This window comes from Pinus tabuliformis, chromosome 6 (genome assembly GCF_031772625.1).
Source record: "Pinus tabuliformis cultivar Carrire ecotype Pingquan chromosome 6, CPIR1, whole genome shotgun sequence".
Taxonomy (NCBI): Eukaryota; Viridiplantae; Streptophyta; class Pinopsida; order Pinales; family Pinaceae; genus Pinus; species Pinus tabuliformis.
In genome coordinates this window covers 1218212795-1218237274 of record NC_142292.1, presented here as the reverse complement: position 1 = coordinate 1218237274, position 24480 = coordinate 1218212795, and the positions used below count along the sequence as shown (strand labels likewise).

Sequence of the window (24480 nt, the reverse complement as noted above, 5' to 3'; positions counted from 1 at the left end):
GTTGGAGCACCTACAGCTTCATACATAATGTGAAAAGCTTGGTTTATGTGCACTACAACTTGAGGTTGTTGAGTCATTACCGTGATCGGGCTTATGAGGATCCAACATATAAAATTTGGGACAACCACCCAAAGGATGACAATTTGGAGGATGGCACTATACATCTTGAAGAACTGGAAGAGGAACTTATAAGAGAGGAAGATGAAGCAGCAGCCATGCCACCTCCACCATCTAGCAGCAGTGCTCGAGTTCCGAGTCTTGTTCCTTTGTTGTCGCCACCTCCATCTACACCCTCACGTGGAAGACATGTGCCTTCTAGTTCTGGTCATTGGTCTGTGTGGGAGACTCCTAGAAGACCACCACGACCTGCTCATACATTAGACACTTCTCATGGCAAGGGCCACATGTAGTAGTAGATAATAGATTTACAGTTTACTTGTCTTTTCTAGTTTCTATTAGTTTTCATAACTGTTGAGTCTTGACTCTTTCATATCATAATGATATTTTTTGTAAACAATATATGACTGTGACAATGAAAGTTTGAAGTTTGAAGTTGGCAATTATAACTCATTGGTAATGATTCTGAATTATGAATATGATGCTTCATGAAAGTTGTTTCATTTCATTTCATAATTCATTTTATAACATTTCATTTCATGTTAACAGTTAGATATTATTTCTTGTAATGGTTAAACTTAGCTTACAAGTACAACTTTGGTGATCAATGATGATAAATGTTATATATTGAATTTTCAATTTTGAAAGCTTGAAGTTGAAACTTTAAGATTGATGAATCATGATTCACGAGACTCAATATGTTGTAATATGTATGTTACTAACTTGTGGACGTGGTTGATGAAGATTATAACTTCTAGATGATTGATGTTATATGGTTCAATGATCAATCTATGTTTTTTTATGTTTTTTATATCTAATTCATCATTCTACATGTTTTTGTTGATATATATGTATCAAAATATAAAAAATATATATATTATATAAAAATCGTTCCAGGATTCTCTCCCAAACCGGGAGCTTTTGAAAATGTCGTTCCCGCTCCCGTTTTCACTCCCGCTCCCTGCTTTCGCTCCCGCTCCCAAGTAACACTGCTCCTATGTTAAGGAATATTATATTGTATTTGCATGCATGCATCATGGAGAGTGCACTAGATATGGGCCTTGTCACATCCTTACTTTGATTAATGAGCCCATTTGTAGGAATATGCCCATTTAATCACATGACAAGTTGTGTCTACCCTTTTTAACAGTTAATCCTTTAATTCCATAGTTGCAGATTCAAGTTTTAAAAGGTGTTTAGCTATCTTTCACTTCTTCTGTAGGATTGTACTCTATTAAGTGCAGACCTGTTTATCATGTGTTGAAAAATTAACAGTAAATAATACTGTACATCACTTTTTACTATTTGTATTGACCATTCTAGGATATTTTTAGATCCTAACATAAATGTCTGTCTTAAATTTTGACAGAAAAAATATAAAATGTTTGAATGTCAAAGAGCAGAAGCATTCCTGTCCAGATTGACATCTGTTTTACAAAGTTTGGCATCAAGCATTGCACAATTAAAAAAAAGGAATTACCTTGAGAACAATAGAACATTTCCACTAACCTCAGAAAGACTGCCAGTTCTGGAAGTAAGGAGATATACTGGATATTCAGATTCCTCCCCTTCCTCATCTACTCTGACACTACCAATAACCATGCAGTCTGTCCGTACCCACTTTATAGAATCAACTGATACAAGTTGAGAGAAAACCACAATTTATTACATTTTTATGCCAGGGAGAAAATTTATTCTAGTTGTATATATCACGTTTAGCTGTAATTATCTGCTAATTCCATAGAGACAAATATGAATATACACTAACACATAGTTAATGGTACTTCTTTTCAACAAAGTACGGCACCATCAATATATTAATAAAATAGAATGGCATTTCAACCAAGCATGCAAAAGCTAACAGAAAACAGAATAAAGAAAAATAACAAGGAATATTAGGTATGATAAGTATTAAATTCTCGAAGCAAAAATTTCGGCAAGAATCAAAGAGAGACTCAAAGGGAAGCTATATTTTTCCCAAGTGTGGACCACAATTTAGTATCGAGTTATTCAAAGTTTTAGATAAGAAACGAGTTACTCGCCTATCTTATTGGCCGCTGAGGTTTCAAAGATAATAACTAAAATATAAAATTTAGAAAACATATGTTTTACAAAGCTGACACCTGTTGACATGGACAAAGTGCATGTTCCAATATCCACGTACAAATTAATTGAAGCAGAAAAGAACTGGACCTTCAAAACATTTGTTAATAACTGTGGTCATATGTTACTATAAAATGGAATAGACCAAGCAGAATAAAACATAAGAAATTGCACTGAATATAAAACAACCATAGTATGGCATACAATTTGTATTAAGGTGAGCAGAAGCAAAATTTTATAGAAATGAGTTCCATATAGCAGGGATGACATGAATAGACACACCCTCTAACTAACTGAAATGCCCACATGATGGATAGCCTAGCCCACCTATTTTCTAGAGAGTAAAAGTAATTGATAACTCACCTATGTCAACACCCCAGAGGGCTAGAGGGATAGATGAAGACAAAGGAAGAGCAAGATATTCTTGCAAATGAATTAGGATGATACACGCAAACACAACTTCAAAATCATATATAAAGCTAGCTAGACTCTGAGGCTTCATTTATGTCAATATACATGCAAATAAGTTCACAACACAATAATATAATTAAGACTGCTATATCCCATGGGGGGCAGTTCAGATATAAACAAGAATCAAAGTTCAAATTCCCCGTGGGTCATGCCAACAAAAAAAAAACCTGCTATAAATAATAGTAGAGAAAAATATTTAAAATTTGCAAAAGTACAAACCGTATCTTTTAGAGCCATCATCGGCACTAATTGTCTGTAATTCTGCTGCAAGCTGTAAATGAAACTCTTTCTGAAAATCTGATGACAAAATTCTCAACTTGCTGTCATTCCTCAATAATGCAATGTGTTGCCCATCTGGACTCCAATCAGCTATAAATGTAACCAACAAGCAACGTCTATTAGATATCTCTATGCAAGGTGTCAAAATAGTTATCATGTCAATTGTCTACATAAAAGAGCAGGTAAGGAAGCATACAACTTCTGCTTCAAAAAAAATTCTAGAACAAGTACCAGAGGCTGTACAGCTTCAAAAAACTAAAAGATTTTCAAAATAACAATATGTAAATATATGAAGATTATACCTAACTGCACATGGGGGAATATCATAAACAAGTATGAAGTAGACAATTCTGATGCATTTTCCGATAGTTGACCACACTTTGTCAACAGTCCAGGGAAGCAGGATGCAAAGACATGAAATTTTATCAAAATTTAGACTCATCAAACAGCACAGTTTTATCATTGTAAACCCAATTTCTGCAATTTATATTGTAAATGATGCTAGTATGACCATTTAATTATGTAACAACACCTAGGTAAGCCTCTGATTTTGGCAACGGATCTCATCCTAAAAAGTTTTTTAACCTCACCGAATTATGTGTGTTTTTAAACACGGATAATCAGTAGAGTTTTTCTTTCTTCTTACACCCCAAAGCTAGGGTGGAATCTCTTGACAAGGTCTTAGGTGAGTCTTAGTGTAATATTGAGTCTTTGTAAAAGTTTGTTTGAGAAAAATTTAAGCACATTTGGCTAAATTATTTTATTACAAACCACTTGGTCTATAGTGGATCATATTGTGTCGTAGAATTGGGTAGCATCATAAGGGTCTATGTGTAAATGTGTATTCCCCCTTTGAGGGTTGAATTAATTGTAATATCTAATGTAAAAAATATTTTAGTGCATAGTCCCTCATACTTAAACACATGGCTAAACATTTGAGGGTGGAAAAAATTGTTAATCCCCTCTAGTGTCAATTAATTAATTTTCTGGCAAAATTAAATTAAATACTAGGCTAGAAAATTAATTAATTTTGAGTCAAAAATAGTTATAGAGTAATTAATATTTCTCCAAGTGGAAAATAATCAAATCTGGCAAAATTAAATTAAATACTAGGCTAGAAAATTAATTAATTTTGAGTCAAAAATAGTTATAGAGAAATTAATATTTCTCCAAGTGGAAAATAATCAAAAATTCGTGGGTCAAAGGAAAGTCAATTTTTGGAGGTCCCCCACCATGGCAATAAATGGATATTTTAAGAAAAATTGAGCCCTTGACATTGGTAGTTAAGTCAAAGTCAATTTTTTAAGGAAATTAATCCAAAATATTAATTTTTGGATTAATTAAAAATGAGTTTTAAAAAAAATCGAATTTTTCCTCAAAATTAAAAATTTGATGGTGGAGATTAAAAGATCATCAAACTATTTTCAACGGTCGAGATTATTCTGATGGGGGCCAAACCAACTAGCTGTTATCTTCCACTTGGAGGGATTTCTCTATAAATAGAAGTCATTTTGCTTCTATGTGAAATCTTTGGATGATGTAAAATTTTGTAAAGCTAGTATTGAGATATTTTTTTGTTGGGAACATTTCTATATCATAATAGAAAGACTTTGAGGTTCAATTCGTGGAGTTTTTCTTCCATTGATCTGTGGTACGTGTTAGTTATGTGATAGCCTATATTGTGCTAAAAAATTTATGAATTTGTTATTTCATTTGTCGGTGATAAGAGCATTCTACTGGTAAAATTTTATCTTAACTGGTATGATTCACCATATGATCTAACACAAAGTTACTTGGGAGCGGGAGAGGGAGCGACATTTTCAGAAGTTCCCGGTTTGGGAGCGATTTGGGGAGGAGTTTTTTATATAATATATATTTTTATATTTTGATGCATATATGTCAACAAAAACATGTAGAATGATGAATTAGATATAAAAAAACATAAGAAACATAGATTGAACCATATAACAACAATCATCTAGAAGTTATAATCTTTATCAACCACGTCCACAAGTTAGTAACATAGTAACATACAACATATTGAATCTCATGATTCATCAATCTTAAAGTTTCAAGCTTTCAAAATTCAATATATAACATTTATCATCATTGATCACCAAAGTTGTACTTGTAAGCTAAGTGTAACCATTACAACAAATAATATCTAACATGAAATGAAATGTTATAAAATTAAATGAAATGAAACAACTTTCAACTTGCACAAAGCATCATATTCATAATTAATTACCAATGAGTTATAATTGTCAGCTTCAAACTTCAAACTTCAAACTTAAATTGTAATATATTGTTTACAAAAATATCATAATAAATATGAAAGAGTCAACAATTATAAAAACTACTAGAAACAGAAAAGACAAGTTAATCTATTATCTATTGTTAATGCTTGGGCCTCTTGCCGCCACGAGAAATGTCTGATTTTTTAGGCTTGTTGGAAAATCAGGATCTTTCTCATTAATATCACCCTCTAAGCATTAATATCCTGAGGTATCTTTGTCATTACCTCTAGATTTGTATAAGGATATTTGTCATTAATATCACCCTCGAAGCATTAACATAAGATAGAAAAAACATAGCAAGTCAAGTCAAGATTTTGTTCAGGTGATGGGTACATTTTTAGTAAGGTCATGATAGAGGAGTTCGACAACCAATGTCACTAACATCAAGGTACATAGAGGGATTGGTGTTCTTGATTAAATGTGATTTCCATACCCTAATACATGACAAAATCCAATGGAAACATTGCAATCCCCCCAATCCTGAAATCCTGAAAAACTGATAAGTTTGCTGGATTTTGAATGAAATCTATAATTCTACTTTCTTCATATGAAGTCCAATGAGGTCGGAACCACTCTCAAATCATCCTGAGACATTTCATGGTAATGTTAAAAATTGAAGTAAAAGGATGACATTATCTTTAATCTTCATTTTCATCCTTTTACTTTAAGAATTTAACATTACCATGAATCGCATATCAATACTAGGGCCATATGCTTCATCATTAGGTTACCCCATTCAAAAATTATTTGTTTCTTGATAAAAAAATTGCATTTGGAATGTTACTGCAAAAAAAAAATTGCAAAAAAGGCGAGGGAGCAAAAATTTCACTCCTCGGGTCCCTTCCGAAAATTTGCAAAAACGACTAGGGTGTTGAAGTTTCTAAGTCTAACCCGTTAGAAACCCTTCATGTACTTTACTGATTTATTCCTACCTACTTGATACATTAATTAACAAGTTATTTATCATGTAAATACAAGAAATAAATACAAGTACATGCTCAACACATTAGAGATCATCAACTGAAGGAAACAAAAACAAGCACACAAGTGACACCGTTGTTTTTGGATTAATGTCCCTAGAAAAACACAATGCGGGAAAACCGGTGCAGCTATCTGAGAGTTTGACTTACTAAGCAGTTTTAGAATACAATCTGGGTGCCAAATCCGACTCACCCAACAGAGAAAAATCTCAGCAGTAGTACCTCTCCTTCAGAGACAGATGCTTCGGCTGAAACCCCAGATAAACACTCTGGCAGCTCCTCAGCTCCAATCTGCCCCACGAAAAACCCCAGCGTCAGCCTCTAGAGACTGTGTCATGCTCTTCTGCCCTTTGCGTCAGCTTTCCCAACAGTTCCAGTTGTTCCCGGCAATTCCGTCTTTTGCCCTCTGCGTCAGCTTTCCCGACAGTTCTGGCAGTTCCGGTTTCTGCCCTCTGCGTCAACTTTCCCGACAGTTCCGGTTATTCCCGACAGTTTCGGCTTCTGCCCTCTACGTCAGCTTTCCCGGTAGTTTCGGCTTCTGCCCTCTCCGTCAGCTTTCCCGGTTGTTGCGCTGAACCTCCTAGCACTATCTCTGCCTCTCTGCTTCTATATTCACTACCCCTCAGCTGCAACTCCAGATCACTCTCTCAACTTTCTCAGCAAACCCAATCCCAGAAAGTCGAAATCTTGATCTTTTGGTGTGTTCTCCAAGTGACCCTCAAGCCTCCTCTTATACTTTTCTCGTTGATAAATCAACGACCGAGATTAAGTCCATAATCAACGGCTAAGATTAGATCTGGCTTGATCCATGCCTTTTGGACCATTCTAACACAGTTTTATATTAATTCACATTAATATTTTATTTTCCCTAAGTTTAGACTTAGGGACTCCATTAAAAATAATAATTATTTTAATATCTCCCAAACTGTTTAGAATCTTCCCAAACCCTTTCTGGGTATTGGAGATCTCATGTGGCTTAGCCTCTCCACCAAATTTCGTGGCTAGAGTACATCCGATGCTACCCCAAATCAACACTCCCTCTTAGTGAGGACTATGCTCTAACAATACTCCTTATTGAGTATTACTCTAATCATCCGGCATCGGTCCCTGATGCTAGGCCTACTGCCCATCATCTGTACTGCTGCATCCCATACTGCCACCCATGGCTCTATCACTGTTGCATCTGTACAACAGCTCCCTCTGCATCCGTGTTGCTGCCCATGGCCCTGCCACTGCCACTGTTGCGTCTGCAATGCATCCCCTCTCATCATACTGCATCGTGTTGCCCATAGCACCGCCACTGCTAATTGTTGCATTGCAACTCAGTTACTGAAAAGTAAGTAACTGATCTCCCAACTCTGACATCTCTGTCAGGCTAGAGACACTCTCGATGTTGAAGCTCCCTCTTCGCTGATAAGTGCTCCCTCTCTGACCTCTGCGTTGCTGCAACAATTCCCTGCATCTCGCACCGTTGCACACCTCTCTGTGCCATCCTGCACTAGTGCAACACTCCCGTGCCTCTCGCACTGTTGCAACCTGCCAGCCTCGCGCTGTCCTGGGAATCTTGCATTGTAGCTCTCTCTGTCGCTCCATCCTCATCCGTCTTTACCGACATCCGCCAGTCCTACTACTCCTCTTCGGGGCTCCCGTAGCCCAGTATGATCCAAGAGGTTGGGTACCTCAAGGATCCTGCCCCTCATCTTTTGTAGTCCTCCTGACTACAACTCAATGTCTCGCCACTTGCGCTCAAGTGGTGTGTGTGCACTCATGGCACAAACATCGTCTGTCTCCACTTCCTTCTCTGCCCTTGTTGGCGTTGCCTTGGTCTCGAAAGCGTCTCCCTTGCTCTTTTCCCTTAGACACTGTGTCGCATAATGACCAAGCTCCCCACAGTGGAAGCTTTTAACCTTGGAGAGGTCCTTCTTCTTCCGCTTTTCTTGCTTACCCTCAAATGCTAGGGAAGCATCCACCTCCTCCTCCTCCTTGATTCTGATCCCCTTGCTGCTGCTTCCCGTCTTGGTCACCCTCCTGATCTCTTCTTGGCGAAGAGCCGCCCACATTTCCTCCCAATCTGGAAGGGTCGCCCTGCCCAGTATGCTCTGGACAAACACCTCCCAGTCTTCTGAGACTGCATTCAGGGTTGTTCTCACCATCAACTCTGGATCTGGTGTGGCCCCTATGGAAGTCAGTTGATCTCGGATCTCCTTCAATCGACCGAGGAAGGTGTCGATCTGTTCTCCCTTCTACATCTGGTATGACCGCAGCTGATTTTCTAGGAGCATCTTCCTCTACATGGAAGTATGCTGATACAACTTGGTCAGGGCCTTCCACATCTCCCATGTCGTATTCTTCTCGGCAATATGCGATACTATATGATCCTTGACCCCGTCTAGAATGATACTCTTGGCCCTCGCCATTGCTTCCTCATACCTGTCATTGTCAGTTGGGTCAACTGGGACTGCTATCGTCTTCAAGACGAAGTGCTTGACACGATTCCTGTCAAGTACGGATAAGTTTCTGGCCTTCCAGACTATGAAGTTTGAGGCTCCGTCCAGTCTATCCGTGTCTCTTACTCCGAGTAGTGCCATTCCGCTGTTCTTCTACTTCCCTCCTGGAAGTTCTCGATGTGACTCCCTTTGAGCCTCGATTTCCCTCCTGGAAATCCTTTTGTCGATGTCAAGATGCCCCCCACTCTGATCGTCTATGCAACCGCACCACTAATCCAGATTTCTCGGCTAGAAACGCTCGGTAGCAACTCCCTCCTCCTTGGCCTTGCCCTGTTAGGTATTGTTCTGACAACAGTACCCCACCATCTCCACTTTGCAACTTATCCACAGCCTCCTAAACCCCAGCAACCTAAAGGTGAGAGCTCCTAGGCTCTATGCAGTCCCAGCATCGACAAACTAGCTCCCTAAGCCAACTGCGTCACCCTCCTGGCCTCTGCATGAGTCTATCTTTGCCTCCCACAGCCTCTACGCAACCTCTTCTTGGCCCGAACTTGATGACGCAGGCACTGCATCACCCCTTCCTTGTTGTTTTGTTGTTAGGAACAGCTTCTGTCACTCGGGACAACTGTTTTCTGTTGCTGTTGCTCTGCTCAGTTGATGTCCTCAGTTCTATTGTGATCTGCAACCACGCTCTGATACCATATTGAAGTTTCTAAGTCTAACCCATTAGAAACCCTTCATGTACTTCACTGATTTATTCCTACCTACTTGTTCTGTTAATTAACAAGTTATTTACCATGTAAATACTGGAAATAAATACAAGTACATGCTCAACACATTACAGATCATCAACTGAAGGAATCAGAAACAAGCACATAAGTGACACCGTTGTTTTTGGAATAATGTCCCCGGAAAAACACAATGCGGGAAAATTGGTGCAGCGATCTGAGGGTTTGATTTATTAAGTAGTTTCAAAATAAAATCTGGGTGCCAAATCTCGCTCACCCAACAAAGAAAAATCTCGGCAATAGTACCTCTCCTTCGGAGACAAAGACTCTGGTTGAAACCCCGGATAAACACTCTGGCAGCTCCTCAGCTCTAATCCGCCCCACTAAAAACCCCAGCGTCAGCCTCTAGGGATTGTGTCAGCCTCTTCTGCCCTATGCGTCAGCTTTCCCGGCAGTTCCGGCTTCTGCCCTTTGCGTCAGCTTTCCCGGTAGTTACGGCTACTGCACTCTGCATCAGCTCTCCCGGCAATTCCGGCTTCTACCCTCTGTGTCAGCTTTCCCAACTGTTGCGCTGATCCTCTCGGCACTATCACTGCCTCTCTGCTTCTGTATTCACTGCCCCTTAGCTGCAACTCCAAATCACTCTCTCAACTTTCTCAGCAAACCCAGCCCCAGAAAATCGAAAGCTTGATCTCTTGGTGTGTTCTCCAAGTGACCCTCAAGCCTCCTCTTATACTTTTCTCGTTGACAAATCAACGACCGAGATTAAGTCCCTAATCAACGGCTAAGATTAGATCTGGCTTGATCCATGCCTTTTGGACCATTCTAACACAGTTTTATATTAATTCACATTTATATTTTATTTTCCCTAAGTTTAGACCTAGGGACTCTATTAAAAATATTAATTATTTTAATATCTCCCAAACTGTTTAGAATCCACCCAAACCATTTCTGGGTATTGGAGATCTCATGTGCCTTAGCCTTTCCACCAAATTTCGTGGCTAGAGCACATCCGATGCTACCCCAAATCAACATAGGGAGCTCCCATAATTGCTCCCTAAAAACCAGGGAACGGTTTTTTTAAAGGGAGCGCACTCCCGAAATCGCTCCTGAAGAGCGATTTCGGGAGCGCGCTCCCGAGCAGAGCGCGAATTGGGAGCGGGTTCGTGGGGGAGTGGGCGCTCTCTCGCAACCCTGATCTAACGATTCTACATAAAAAATTATAGAGATTCGCAGGTACATTGGCCCTTGGGCTCCAAGTTCATAGATTGTGGGGAAGAGCCGACTATGTTTGGGCTCTAAGATTTTTGTATGGCATTTTAATTTTGTAGAAGGGTTTTTGGCCAATTTTCAAATTTTTCGAAAAATATATTCATTCATTGCTTTTACTCAAAAAAATATTTCTCCAAAAAATTTAAATTTGCAAATATTGTACATTTGTAAATAATTTGTAAATTATTTCTAACTCATTTGTTTTGCAGCACTTAGGGTTTTATTTTTGGGGGTTTTATATTTTTGTATATATTTGGGGTCTTGGAATTCTTTGATTCATTTGTACAAGTGAACTTCAAGAGAATTTTGTTGGGGTTTTGAAGTAGAACTAGGCCTAGGAAGGAAAGATGCAGCCTCCAAGCTCAACGTCCAGCCTGAAGAGGAAGTCATCCAGCAATTTTGCAGTGATTTTGTGGAGAATTTCTTATTTGCATGGGTTTAGATTTTTTTTTTTTTGCCCCAAGGTCTAGCCGTCCAGCCTTTTTCCTCTTGGTTGTGAGCCCCAGAGGGCTTCTTAGGCCCTCAGCCCCCTTGTTTACCCTTGTAGCAGGATTTTTGCGGGCTCAGCCACCGTTTAGGGGAGCCATCCAGCCCCTTTGAGGCCTCGCCCCCTCTTTTCCCCCTTGCCACAACACTTTGTGGCCTCTTCCCTCTAGCGGTAGACCTTTAGGACTAGGCCGCAGCCCTAAGGGCTTTCTCTCATAGTCGCAGGCCTATTTGGGGTAGCGGCTGTCCTTTTACGGCTTTTTGATCCCTAGTCACAGGCCTTAGTGGCCTTTTTGCACTAGCTGCAGCTGTTGTTGGGCCTTTCACTTCCATCGTTTGGGTTTTTGAGCCAAGTTGAGGGGTTTTGCAACAGTTCATGAGCTAAATTTTTGTGGTTGCGGGCATGGGGCATCATTGAAAATTATTTGGCATTGGTTTATGGTCATTTGAATAAAAAAAATTGAGTTTCTTTGGCTAACACTTGGTTTTGCAGATTAATTAGCCCATTGGGCTAGGGTTTCAAGGGTCAAAGTTGCTAAGCAAGGCCTCAACCAGCCATTACTGCCCTAGTTGCAGTACTAAGAGGGTTGATCCATTTATTTTCACTTACAAATTGTGTTGCAGGTCATTGGCCCAAGTCTCAAGTCATTTGAAGGACAACTAGTCACCAAACTAGGCCATTAGGCCTAAGGGTTTGCTCTCTTCCCTCACATTTTCTTTGTTGCTTTGTTCTTCAATTCTTAATCAGTTTATTACAGCAGTGTATTCAGTATTAAAACACTTTGAAATTTAAGTCTATATCCATTTATCAATCACATAACACATTGAAAAATAACCTCAAGGCACTGAATATCAAATTTTGACGTCATATTGATTTTGCATACAAGTCGATTTTGTGAATTATTTGATTAATTTCAGATCTGATTCATATGCTACAGCCATCTACATTTAGCCTACAGTAGTAATTAAACTTCATAACAGTGACATAATAACTCATTGGCAATCATATTCCATCATTGTACTGTCACTTGTATTTATTGGGCTTGCATTTATTGGCATAATTCATTATTTTCTAAAGGCTCTAATATTAATTTAAGGTCTGAAACTCATTTAATTTCACTTGACTATTGTTCCTTGCATCTTGTGGAACATGGATAAGTATCTAATTGTGAAGATTTGGGCAGGCTTGGGGCATCATTTAAAACTATTTGGCATTGGTTTATGGTCATTTGAAAAAAAAAAATGGGTTTCTTTGGCTAACACTTGGTTTTGCAGATTAATTAGCCCATTGGGCTTAGGGTTTCAAGGGCCAAAGTTGCCAAGCAAGGCCTCAACCAGCCATTAGTGCCCTAGTTGCAGTCCTATGAGGGTTGATCCATTTATTTTCAGCTGACAAATTGTGTTGCAGGTCATTGGCCCAAGTCTCAAGTCATTTGAAGGTCAACTAGTCAACAAACTAGGCCATTAGGCCTATGGGTTTGCTCTCTTCCCTCACATTTTCTTTGTTGTTTTCTTCTTCAGTTCTTAATCATTTTATTACAGCAGTGTATTCAGTACTTAAACACTTTGAAATTTAAGTCTATATCCATTTATCAATCACATAACACATTGAGAGATAACCTCAAGACACTAAATATCAATTTTGAGGTCATATTGATTGCATACAAGTCGATTTTGTGAATTATTTGATTAATTTCAGATCTGATTCATATGCTACAGCCATCTACATTTAGCCTACAGTAGTAATTAAACTTCATAACAATGACACAATAACACATTGGCAATCATATTCCATCATTGTACTGTCACTTGTATTTATTGGGCTTGCATTTATTGGAATAATTCATTATTTTCTAAAGGCTGTAATATTAATTTAAGGTCTGATATAAAATTTGCAATAGTGTTAAAAGTGTTGAAACTCATCTAATTTCACTTGGCTATTGTTCCTTGCATCTTGTGGAACTTGGATAAGTATCTAATTGTGAAGATTTGGGTGATTTTCCTATTGCTGATCCATATTTTCTTTTGCACTATTGGCATCTATTTACACTCTTGCATTCACACACAAGTGCTCTAATCAAGTTGATAAAGTGTTTAATAAGTTTGGCTAATTGCTCTAAGTGACATTGTGATCTCATTGCTATTTAGATACATTGCCCATTGGTCGATTGGATAGCTCTTGTGGATTTCATAATCAAGCTTAATCAGAAGTGTGATAAGAGAATCTAATTGTGTATCTAATTGGCATATTGATCGTTCATTGATTTTAATCTTGGAGTTGTTAATTGTATCAAATAGCATTTATCTTGTCTTTTAAGCAATTATCTTTTGGAATTACTTGTCACATTTTCTGGCACCATTAAACATAAGCACTCTCTCTTGTGGTTGAGATTGTCTATTATTCAAGTGTTTCGTTATTCATAATTGAAAGATCATTGTAATTGACTACTTAAGTAATTTAGTGATCTCACCTTAAAAGCACCCACCCACTTGCATACTAGGATTAGTATGTTGCATTAATTAATTTACTTCCAAGCTCAATCTTGGTCGATAGAAAATAAGACCACCTTTTTCATCTAGCTTGAGGAGCCTAGCACCTCTTTAGTGGTTAATAAAGTGACCTTGCAGTCGTCAGAGCCACAGTCTTTGCAGCGCCTGAGGCATCAGGTGGTTAGAACCTAAGGGGGGTAGCATTAACCAAGCCTCAACTTGCTTCGGCCGTACGAAGCGCGGCGTTTCGGAGGGAGAATCGTACTGTTCCCGTACGGTTCCGTACACGCTTCCGGAAAAAGCGTCGCGCTGTTTAGAAAATCGATTTTTTTTTAATTTTAGGTGAGTTTGCATATTGGGGGTGGGTCCACCTTGGGTTAGGGTGAGGAATGAAGGCAAAAAAAATAAAAATAAAAAAATTATAAATATAGCAGATGCTCCCTCATGGTAATGTTAAATTCTTAAAGTAAAAGTGACATTCTCCTTTATTTTTCATTTTCATCATTTTACTTAAATTTTTAACATTACCATTAAATGACTCAGGATGTTTGAGAGTGGTTCCAGCCTCATTGGACTTCATATGGAGAAAATAGAATTTCATATCCTATTCAAAATTCAGCAGACTTAACAGTTTTCAAGAATTCAGAGTCAATGGGATTGTGGCATTTCATTAGATTATATCAAGTATGAAGGTATGCGATTAGTATTTAATCAAGAGCACCAAGCCCTATATGTACCCTAGTGTTAGTGGTGTTAATTGTTGAACTCCTTTGTCACGCCCTTAGCAAAAATTACCTTTCAATCAAGTCAAAATCATCAATCAAGCATGTTAAGCTTTTTCTACCATGTTTTAAGTCTTGAATTAGGTAGTTTGTTCAAAATTGGGCAATGTTGACTAATATCCCTAGACAATCGAGGTAGAGGCAAAGGCTAGACAAGAGGAGAAGAATCTAGATTCTAGATGGTTAATGCATCTAAATGGTTGATGCTCGAATAATTAATCATTAATGTACAATGGATGCTACATCTATCTTGATTTATGCAAAAATATGCATGTTTTCATGTCTTCTACAACTAATTTGGTATTTGGGATGTTTGTTTTGAGTATAAATGCAAAAAAATATAAATATATATATATAGCAGACGCTTCGTTTCCTAGATTTTTGGAAAATGACGCTTCTGCGTCCCCACTTCCAAAAAACGTCCCCGCTTCGTGCAACATTGCTCTAGGACCCCCTGTGTCACTCCAACAGCCTCTATGTGGATCACGCGGTCCCTCTGGCCTCTGCGTTGTCTCGACTCTCTGCTGGGCTCTGCGTGGCCTAAACTGGCTGCTGCTCTCGCTCTCCCTGCTTCTATGCTAGTCTCTCAGTATTGTCTCTGCCTCTCTATCCAGTACTCACTGCCCCTCGCTGTTGATCATTGATTCACTTTTTCTTAGCAACCCCGCTCTAGCAAAATGAATGATTGATCACTCTGGTGTGTCTTCTAACTGACCCTCAAGCCTCTTATTATACTTTTCTCGTTGGTCCTTCAACGACCGAGATTAAATCTCTAATCAACGACTAAGATTAGATTTGGCTTGATCCATAACTTTTGGAACCTTCTAACCCAGTTTTATATTAATACCTATTAATATTTTATATTTCCTAAGTTTAGACGTAAAAACTCCATTAAAAATATTAATTATTTTAATATCTCCCAAACCGGGTACAATTTGTTCAAACCATTTATGGGTCTTGGAGGTCTCATGTGCTTTAGCCTCTCCACCAATTTTCATTGCTAGAGCACATCCGATGCCATCCCAAATCAACAGAGAAATTGAGATGCATCCACATGTAGAAGGAGGAAGGCATAGTTCCCTTCCTAACCAGGATTCAGGAGGTCAAGGACCAATTGTCAGTTGTTGGAGTGGCACCTCAACCCACGGAGCTAGTGTGATTGGCACTCAACAATGTCTCAGAGGAGTGGCAGGTGTTTGTCCAAAGCATATTGGGTAGAGATAGGCTACCAGAGTGGGACAGGATGCGGGCCGATTTGCAACAACAGGAGTTGAGATGAGCTCTGTTAAAGAGCCCCATCAATGGCAACAGCAGTAGCAGATCGAAGGTGGTGAAGGAGGAGGAGAATGTGGCCCTCACATCAAAGGGTCCCAAACAAGGGCAAGGGGAGCATAGGAAGAAGAAGGACTTGTCAAAGGTCAAATGCTTCAGATGTGGTGAGCTTGATCGCTACAATACCCAATGTCCTCTCAGGAAGAAGGACAAGGAGGAGAAGCAGGACCAACAGGCAACTTCTGCAAAGATCGATAGGTTGTACTTCAAGCTGGAGGAAGACTTCACGATACCCCGAGGGTGAGGTGGGGAGATTTGGAAATGTAGTCCCAGAGAACTACAGAGATTGGGCAGGGTCCTTGAGGAGTCCACCTCATGGATCAGTATCTGGCTACAGGGGCCCAAAGTATTCAGTAGAAGGATGGGTCAGTGGTAGTTGATGCAGTCCGTACCAAAGTGATAGTTGCAGACTAGTAGCAGTCAGACGCTGAGGAGAGGAGTGCAGTGTTGACAGCAGAGCAGGTGGCTAAGTAGCAGTGTCAGCAGTTGTGCAGATTCTTCAGTGACAATGCAGATGTTAGTAATAGTCAGGACCCAAGAGACAGATGCATCAAACTGAAAGCAGTTGATTCAGTATTTTGGATGCTTTTCAGTTGTAGATGTTGCAGTTGCAGCAGCAAGAGATGAGGGGGAGTTGCAATGCAGATGTAGCGTTGGCAGCATCAGCAGCACCAAAGAGGCAACGCATATCAGAGTTGTGCAATGGTTTGTGGGTAGTATGGCCAGACATCAGCAGTGTGACAGGGGATGATGCAGAGACAATGTGTTGTGGCAAGATGTGCAGCACTAGAACACATTCCTTGCTAAGAGGGAGTGTTAGTTTTTGTAGCGCCGAATGTGTTCTAGTCATGAAATTTGGTGGAGAGACTAGAATACATGAGATCTTCAAAAACCAGAAATCGTTTCTGGAAATTCCGCCTAGAAGTGTCTCAATTAGATTATTAACCGTTTTTTAAATATTTCCTAAGTTTACACTTAGGAGTTAGGGAATATGGTTAATTAATCAATATTAATTGAGATAAGGCGAGAATAGTCTAGAAACTCACACGGATCAATCCAGAGATGATCCTAGCCATCAATTACGTTTTAATCTTGGTCGTTGATGCTCCAACAGTGGATTATAAGAGGAGGTCGATGTGGTGATGGAAAAGACACTTGAACAGTTTGATTTCCTTGGCAAATCGATTTCCTGAGTAGCAACAGTCAGTTGTCAGAAAGAGAGCCAAAGATCGAAGAAGTGAGTGAGGGGCAGGGACAGTGATCCGGAGGAAGTTTTCCAGATCTGGAGAGGCAGCAGCAAGAGGGTCGAGTTATCCCAGTGAGGCAACGCAGAGCTCTACGTAGTAGCTTCAGAGAGGGCAGTTTGATTTGCTAGAGAGAAAATTGTTCTCAGATCTAGAGGTCAGGCAGAGGTTCCAAAGGGCCGAAGAGACAAATTTCTCAGCAGCAGAAGGTAGAACGACTTCATCAAAGACCAATCAGAGGCTAGACGTCATAGTGACTGCACAGTACAACACAGAGGGTGACGCAGAAGCTTCAAGAGGCCAATTTTTTTGTAGGCAAGTTGTGTCGAGATTGCTTGTGGAGGAAGGATAAATCCCCTTCAATAATTTTGCCCATATTTTCTTGTTGTGGATTGCTAGTTTCCGGCATCCAAATTCTACTTAGATTTTCACTATTGCATAATAATAAAAACCCTCACTGCTACACCGGTTTTCGCAAGTTGGGTTTTTTCAAGGACATTTGTCCAAAAATAATTGTCTCATATTTTATGTGTGCTAGCATTTCTCAGTTTCTAGTGCTATTATTTTCCGTAATTTTATTTGTGAAGGTTGCAGTGTGTTTATTTCGATGTCGCCGTAGCAATAACTAAACAATTAATTTATCAATTTCACTTGGTCAAAGGACATCAATTTGCATATTATTTGGGGAGATAAGATAATTTTAATGTGAATCCATTTGCGCAATATCCTAGGGTGCATCTCCTATGGTGGTTTTCTCCATGGTTGTCAAAGGGCACAAATCAAGAGTGCAATTGGTCAAGGAAATATTTAAATGTTATATTCAAGACATGGTCCACAAAGCACTTTTTCCTAGGGTGCAATTGATGACGAATATAATTATGGTTTATGCTCTAGTAAAGTGGACAAATAAGCACTCATTTCAAGAGAACGCATCCTAAAAGAGACACTTTATATGGTTTTTGGTCAAATGGATTCTAAAAGAAGCACCCTAGTCAAGAAACTTGGCATTCACATACATATATTGGAGTACCCTCGCCACTGGAGTTTTACACTTGCCTTTTAAACACTATTTTTGGGAAATTTTCCTACCACTTTGACTTGCCATTTTATTATTTCAATTAAGGTTGTTATTTCTTAAGGAGTGCCCTTTCACATGAGAAGGATGGCACTTGGAGCTTGAAGATTGAGGAAGATGACATGTGGCATCATATTCACCCACATAGGCTTTTATTGCAAATACTTTTAGTATTTTCTAATATTTTCCTTGGAGAACAAAATAAGGAAAATGTTGAATGAGCATTTTTCCACTTGAGCTTAGTTGAAGATCTAGAAGCTAATGCAACATCATAGGGTTCTATCAAATGAGGTGTATGTATTTGGCTTCAATTGTTAAATGAAAGCTAAAAAATACCTGCCATGACGTTTTCTTCTTTGTAGTCAAAAGAAAAACCAATTTTTCCACTGACTAGCACACCTTCACTTGAAAGCGCTAGATAGGCATTTTCTTTGCATGTGCTCCAAATGAATTCCTTCACACACTGACCTTTAAAAATTAATTCTGACTGAAATGGTTTCACATCAACCTGATCACAAATTAAAAGAAAACAATTATAAATATAATTTTTAAAATGGAGGAGATACAAAGAATTCAGAATACCAAAATATATATCCTCAAACATATTTTATGTTCAAACAATCCTAAACTTAGTTTCTATTTCCTATTAAACATAGAATCCATATTAGAATTGATTTCAATACTGAGCTTTTGGCTTATTCCAATTTTCTATAGGTTTCAGTGTTGATTCTTTCTGTTATAGTATTTTCCTCTACCTGAGTTCAAATTTGCCTGGCAATCCCAAGAAATTTTACACTGCTCCAGCATGTCCACACCTAGAGCTTTAGGAATTTTTACATATGATACCTGCATTTTCCCTACTTTGATGCTAACCTGTTTTTAAAGCATCTTGTCCCTTATCACATCTGATCTTACTGGAAGACCAGATTTTTTATTTCTTTTCTGAGGACTAGACATTGTTTTTTTCGTAAGAATTGCATTTTCTTAATTTTTATATCTCTCACATTTTGATGCATATTGTCTATTGATAGGAAAAGTAATATCCTTAAGGTGGGAATTATATAGATACTCGCGAAGCAACTATAAAAATGGGTAAGATATTGAAAAACTAATTTTCTTTAAAACTTCTAGTCAAGTTATCGAGATTCCATTCAGAGAAAATATTGGTAATAGTTTATTGGTAAAAGCCTTAAAATAGTATAGCAACAAATAGTTATTCTTCTTCGAGGATGTAATCACCATTAGAAACTAGGACAGAATAACCATATACATTTCAAAGTTTCCATATCAACGATTTTCAACATTCAGCCATCCAAAGAGATTTACAATTGGCTGCCTTTACAGAGGTGTATGGGAAAAAAAATACATTTATACTTCCAAAAAGATTTCTATTTGTAATTTGTTGAATAGGTCCATTGAAAAAACAATCAAGTTTGATGAAGAATCCATTTTTTTCATGCAATACAGATGAGAATCAAGCCTTTCAAAGACCTAATCATGTTAATGTGGCAACATTTTTCAATGGAGTTTGATAAGGAATCCATTTTTTCATGCAATAGAGGTGAGAATCAATTCTTTCAAAGACTTGGTCATGTTAATGTGGCAACACCAATTCCAGAGATGTTGTGGGTGTATTTTTAAAGTTGGGCGCCACATAGTAACAGAGTCTTTGTATGAGGGAGAGCAAGTGCAAGTTCTAGGCAATGCTTTTAGAATCTGTCAATTTTGATGTGGACTTGGCCAAGTTGATCTAGTTGACCTTAATCTGCACCAACACGGCCCTCTGATCAGTTCAGGGACTGGCTTGGTACTGAGGTGGTCCAACTCGTCTGAGTTGGTCTTATTCGTCGCCAAAATTATTTAGTAAAAAATTACTCTCTCCCACATTGTTCCTCAACCATTGAAAATACATGGTCCACAAATTTAAATCATTCCATTGGAGCACTCAACAATCAAAACAGCTCACGTAATGCATTTCAACAAGCATGCCATTGCCAATATTCCTTTGTTCATGAAAACATATGCATCAACATCACGAGGCAAAAGTTCTAAACTCCTGTCAAAGATTAAAGAAATTTGAATCTGGGCAACATAATCTCAATCACTATTGAGTTGTTACAAATATCGTAATTCTTTTACCAAGTTTTACTTTAAAAATAACAATGATTGTGGACTTCCAACAATTTTACTCTAAAAATTAATACACATTGATATAGTTCAAATTTAAGCTAATAAAAGATAAAGATTAAAATTCATAAACAAAAACCAACTTAAACATTCTACAATGTTTAAAATGGACCAAAATGTAAGAAAGGTTAAGCCAACTATCAATATAATGTAATCCTGCAGAGTAGTCAGGCAGATATGATCTGGATTGGATCATTATATTGTTTTGTCATCCACCTCGATGATTTTAGAGTGGAAAGAGTGAAGGAAACAGCTCACAAGACCATTTTTACCAGCATGACCCGGTTTCACCAATGGGGATCTGAAACCTTCCAAGAACATTTAGAGGTATCAAACAGTGTTTTTTAGGGGTAAAATTTTGTCGCTTTAGCATGCACCTATTTTTGTTATTCTACACACAAAGAACTTTCCAACATCACAAAAATCACCTCAATCAGATTATCTATGCAAAAATTATGTCACTTGAAAGTTGACCTTCCTATTTTGACCACCATAATTCGAGAGGATGCCACGTTAGCCACCAATACTCATGGAAAAGAGACTAGCCAAGTGATAATGACGAAGAAGACTCTAGATGAGTCAATATTGTAACTCTAGTTAAGAGTTGAAAGAGTCAAACTTAACCACTAGTACGCTATCAACCTATGTTATAAGCAAGCCACTAGAAGAAAAAGGGGTTCCATTCTTTTTGGGTGCAATTTGTTCCATAGACAAGCAGAGTAGCCGGGAGGGATAGGAAGAGAACACACAAAGAGGATTTGCATATTGTAGTAGTCCACGAGCCACATGCCTTACTTCTTTGTATTTGCATCCATTTTCTATTCAAAGAAAGAGAATAGAGCAGCCTCACCTTTTAGCCGCCTTTAGCCGGGTTTTCTCTCAAAAGGGTTTCCCAAAATATTTTTTGTGCCAATTTTCGTTTGTGAGTTATTATTTCATTGTTCTCTATTTTCTGCATAATTATAATTTCCTTGAATACACAATAAACAGTGATTTACAAATCCAATAATATAAAAAGAAATAGATTTCAGATTTTTAAGCATAATTTTATCAGATGTGTTCTGACAAACTGCCCAATGGAATATTCAAGATAGTTTACGAATCAAGATATGCAAGTATAATCTCAATATCTAAAACAATTTGAACTAGTGCACATTCCTAAGTGAGCATGCAACACAATGAAGTCCAGTCCTACACCTAGTTCTAGTCAACAAACTATAATCATTTAAAATTCCCTTCCGGAAAATCCTTAAATTTTTCAATAAATTTCTGAGTTTTGTTGAAGTTTCAGTGATGCGTTTTGTTAAACAGTTTGGTCACATACTGTTGTAGGTTCACTTTCACAATTTTAACTCAAATAAATGTGCACAGAAACCAATATGCATACCAAATAAAATATTCCAAGAGTTCAAGCAGATTTATACAATGCTCAGAAATATATATATATATATATCTATATATATATATATATATATGGCTAGTACATCACAGTAAAATAAGCTAGAGAAGCTTCCTTCACATTCACCAAATAAATACACAGAGGAAATAAGAAATAGAGGAACCTGTGATCTTTGTCTCAAGAGTTATTTCCAGAATATCATCCAAAGAAGGAATACAACTAGCAATGTACCATAAACTTCAGCAAGAGTTATACAATGCATTATGCTCCCAAGGCATTGATGTTTCAGTGGTCAACGCTTTACAGATTTGTGTGCAACAAATGAGGAGGCCGTGACCCTTTCTTTGAGACACCGAGAAATCGTGACACAGATTCAGCAATTTCTCTCCAACTCGTAATGGCTCAGAAGTTGATAAATTCACAGCCTTTGTGTATATAATACTCCTCTATGTAGAAGGTGTCTCTGGGACTTAGTTACAGTAAGGAGGGACGTTGTTTTTATGCCCAGAATGCATCTGGCTGAGAGTATATTCCACATCCAACAATAAGAACACTTTGACCAAGAGAGAATATGCCCCAAACGTACAAGGAACTTGACCGACTTAAGAATAGGAAAGGGAACTCCTTTGCTACTCGAACCCTCCAATTAATAAACAGGAAACTCGACCTCCTTGATGGTTTTTCTTCCAATGGGATGAAGCTTCAAGATCTGATCATGGCTTCAACCTAAAAGAAAAGAAATGAGAAATACAAAGTCAAGAATCAACTGATAACACCTATTCAAGATCAGATCTCATGCAAATCTTTATCTCCTTTGAATCCCAATGGTGAAATTTGAGTGATTTCACTCTTTGAACCAATTAGAGTGTATAGTTTCAACATTGAAACCAACTATGGCAGCTAGGTTTCTCCAAACCATAAACTCCTTTCCAAAAACTCTGCAAGAGCTTCTCAAAAACACAAGTGAAAGAATGAGGAATGTCTCCTCACTTTTTCTCTTTTATAAACTTATGGCCACTTTTGCTACCATTTTACCCTTTTAACTTTTATAAAGTCATTTTATAATATTTTCACTTTATAAAGTTAAAGTGACTTTTCACTTGCCTAGGAAATGTCCCATTTTCACCCCTTAGACTTTTATAATGTTTCCTTAGGCGAATTAAGTCCCCTTATTAAATTTTTCCTTGCTTTAGCCTACGAGAACCATGTTAGGCTAGCGGACTCCATCATAAGCTTCCTAAGTGGTCAGGGGCGTTACAAATCACTACTACACTACTAGTGAGCTTGTAGCATGTCTTTTGTACTCCAAAGGCCATTTAGAGCCTCAATAATTATGTATTTTTATTTCTAATATGTATTGCACTTGGTGCCTTGATATATTCACCCTCACATGGTATATACACGAGTAGAATTTGGATATTTTGTCTCTAATTGTCTATAATCATGGTTAGGAGCAATGTTTTAAAACTCTGACTCGGGTTCGAAACCGACCGAGGGTCGACTCCGACTCTGACTCTGACTCGATATCGACTCGGCCAATTTGATTTCAATGACTCGGTCATTGTAAAACATACATTAAATATTTTTTTTTATGAAAAAACATAATTTTAAAGATTTTCATTCATGTTTCCAAGCACACAACATTAGAATATAGAGAGAAGACAACATATGATCAAAGTAGGTTCATAAATATATCCATTATATCAAAATGGCACCCAGTGCATTGTCCAATACATACATGATATAGAGATCAAAACAAAAACACATAACCAAGGAGGCTCTAAATGGCCTCTACAACAAAAGTAAACTGTAAAACATCACTAGTCACCAGTACTACTGGCTACTGCTAGAGAAGCCAACATCATCTGGCTCAAACTCTGAATCAGAGTCAGACAGGGAAACCCATGGCTCCTCCTCCTCATCACCATCTCCAACTACAACTGTAGAAGTAGTAGCACTAGCAGGCGCAACAGCTGCACGCTGAGATAGACGAGATATGCGCTTTCGTCGTGGCTGAGTAGAGGAAGTGCCTACAACTGGAGGACTTGGGGTTGGGCCTGGTACAAGTGGATATGCATTCAACTAAACATTATGTTCAACTAATGCCTCTGTCTGTAAATCCAAATCAATACCAATATCCTCGTCATAATCAAACTCTGTTGGATGACTCTCCACTACCCAATCTAATGTTGGATTAATATCTTCCAACACAATGGGATTTGTATCAGGTTTTTTGTTCAGCAATTGGTTGTGTCTTAGTCGGAGATTGTATTGGACATAGACTAGATCATTTAACCATTTTTGTTCCAAACAGTTTCTTTTCTTCATGTGAATCCTCTCAAAGGCAGACCAATTGCACTCACACCCAGTAGCACTGCAAGTTTGACACAAAATACGGATTGCAAACTTCTGCAATTAAGGACAATGGCTACCAAATGACTCCCAACATTGTGCTGCAAAAAACATAGTTGTGTAATGAGTTAGTTGAACAAATTATCTCCAACTTTCAAATTATAAACAATTTAACAAAATAAGAATTTGAAAATTGAAATTGTTTGTTTACCTGTCTCATCTACTTCCCTTGCAATCCTTGCTAGGTTCTTGCCAAAGGTACATGTGGCTTTGCTGAAACAAGTAATCTGTCAGTGTATCTCCAGCTGATCGCTTTCCTTAGTGACCATGCGGTCAATGCAGTCAATCAATCCATCTCTAACCTCCCCAGTCAAAGTATCTGCCTCCAAAGCTTTATAATGATACCTTGGGTTCAGAAAAAACCCAATTGCATGTATTG

At 38.2% G+C, this 24480-nt stretch overlaps 1 protein-coding gene across 1 annotated transcript in view; it reads right to left on the bottom strand.

Moving 5' to 3' along the window:
- Positions 1-24480, bottom strand: part of LOC149263074 (uncharacterized) — a 283712-nt gene that overhangs the window by 192741 nt on the left and 66491 nt on the right. Inside the window, exons 3-5 of the mRNA XM_089386194.1 lie at positions 18440-18611; positions 2911-3060; positions 1598-1751 (exon numbers count right to left, since the gene is read on the bottom strand). Coding sequence (XP_089242320.1) covers positions 1598-1751; positions 2911-3060; positions 18440-18611 — 476 coding nt within the window. The remainder of the gene's footprint in view (positions 1-1597; positions 1752-2910; positions 3061-18439; positions 18612-24480) is intronic.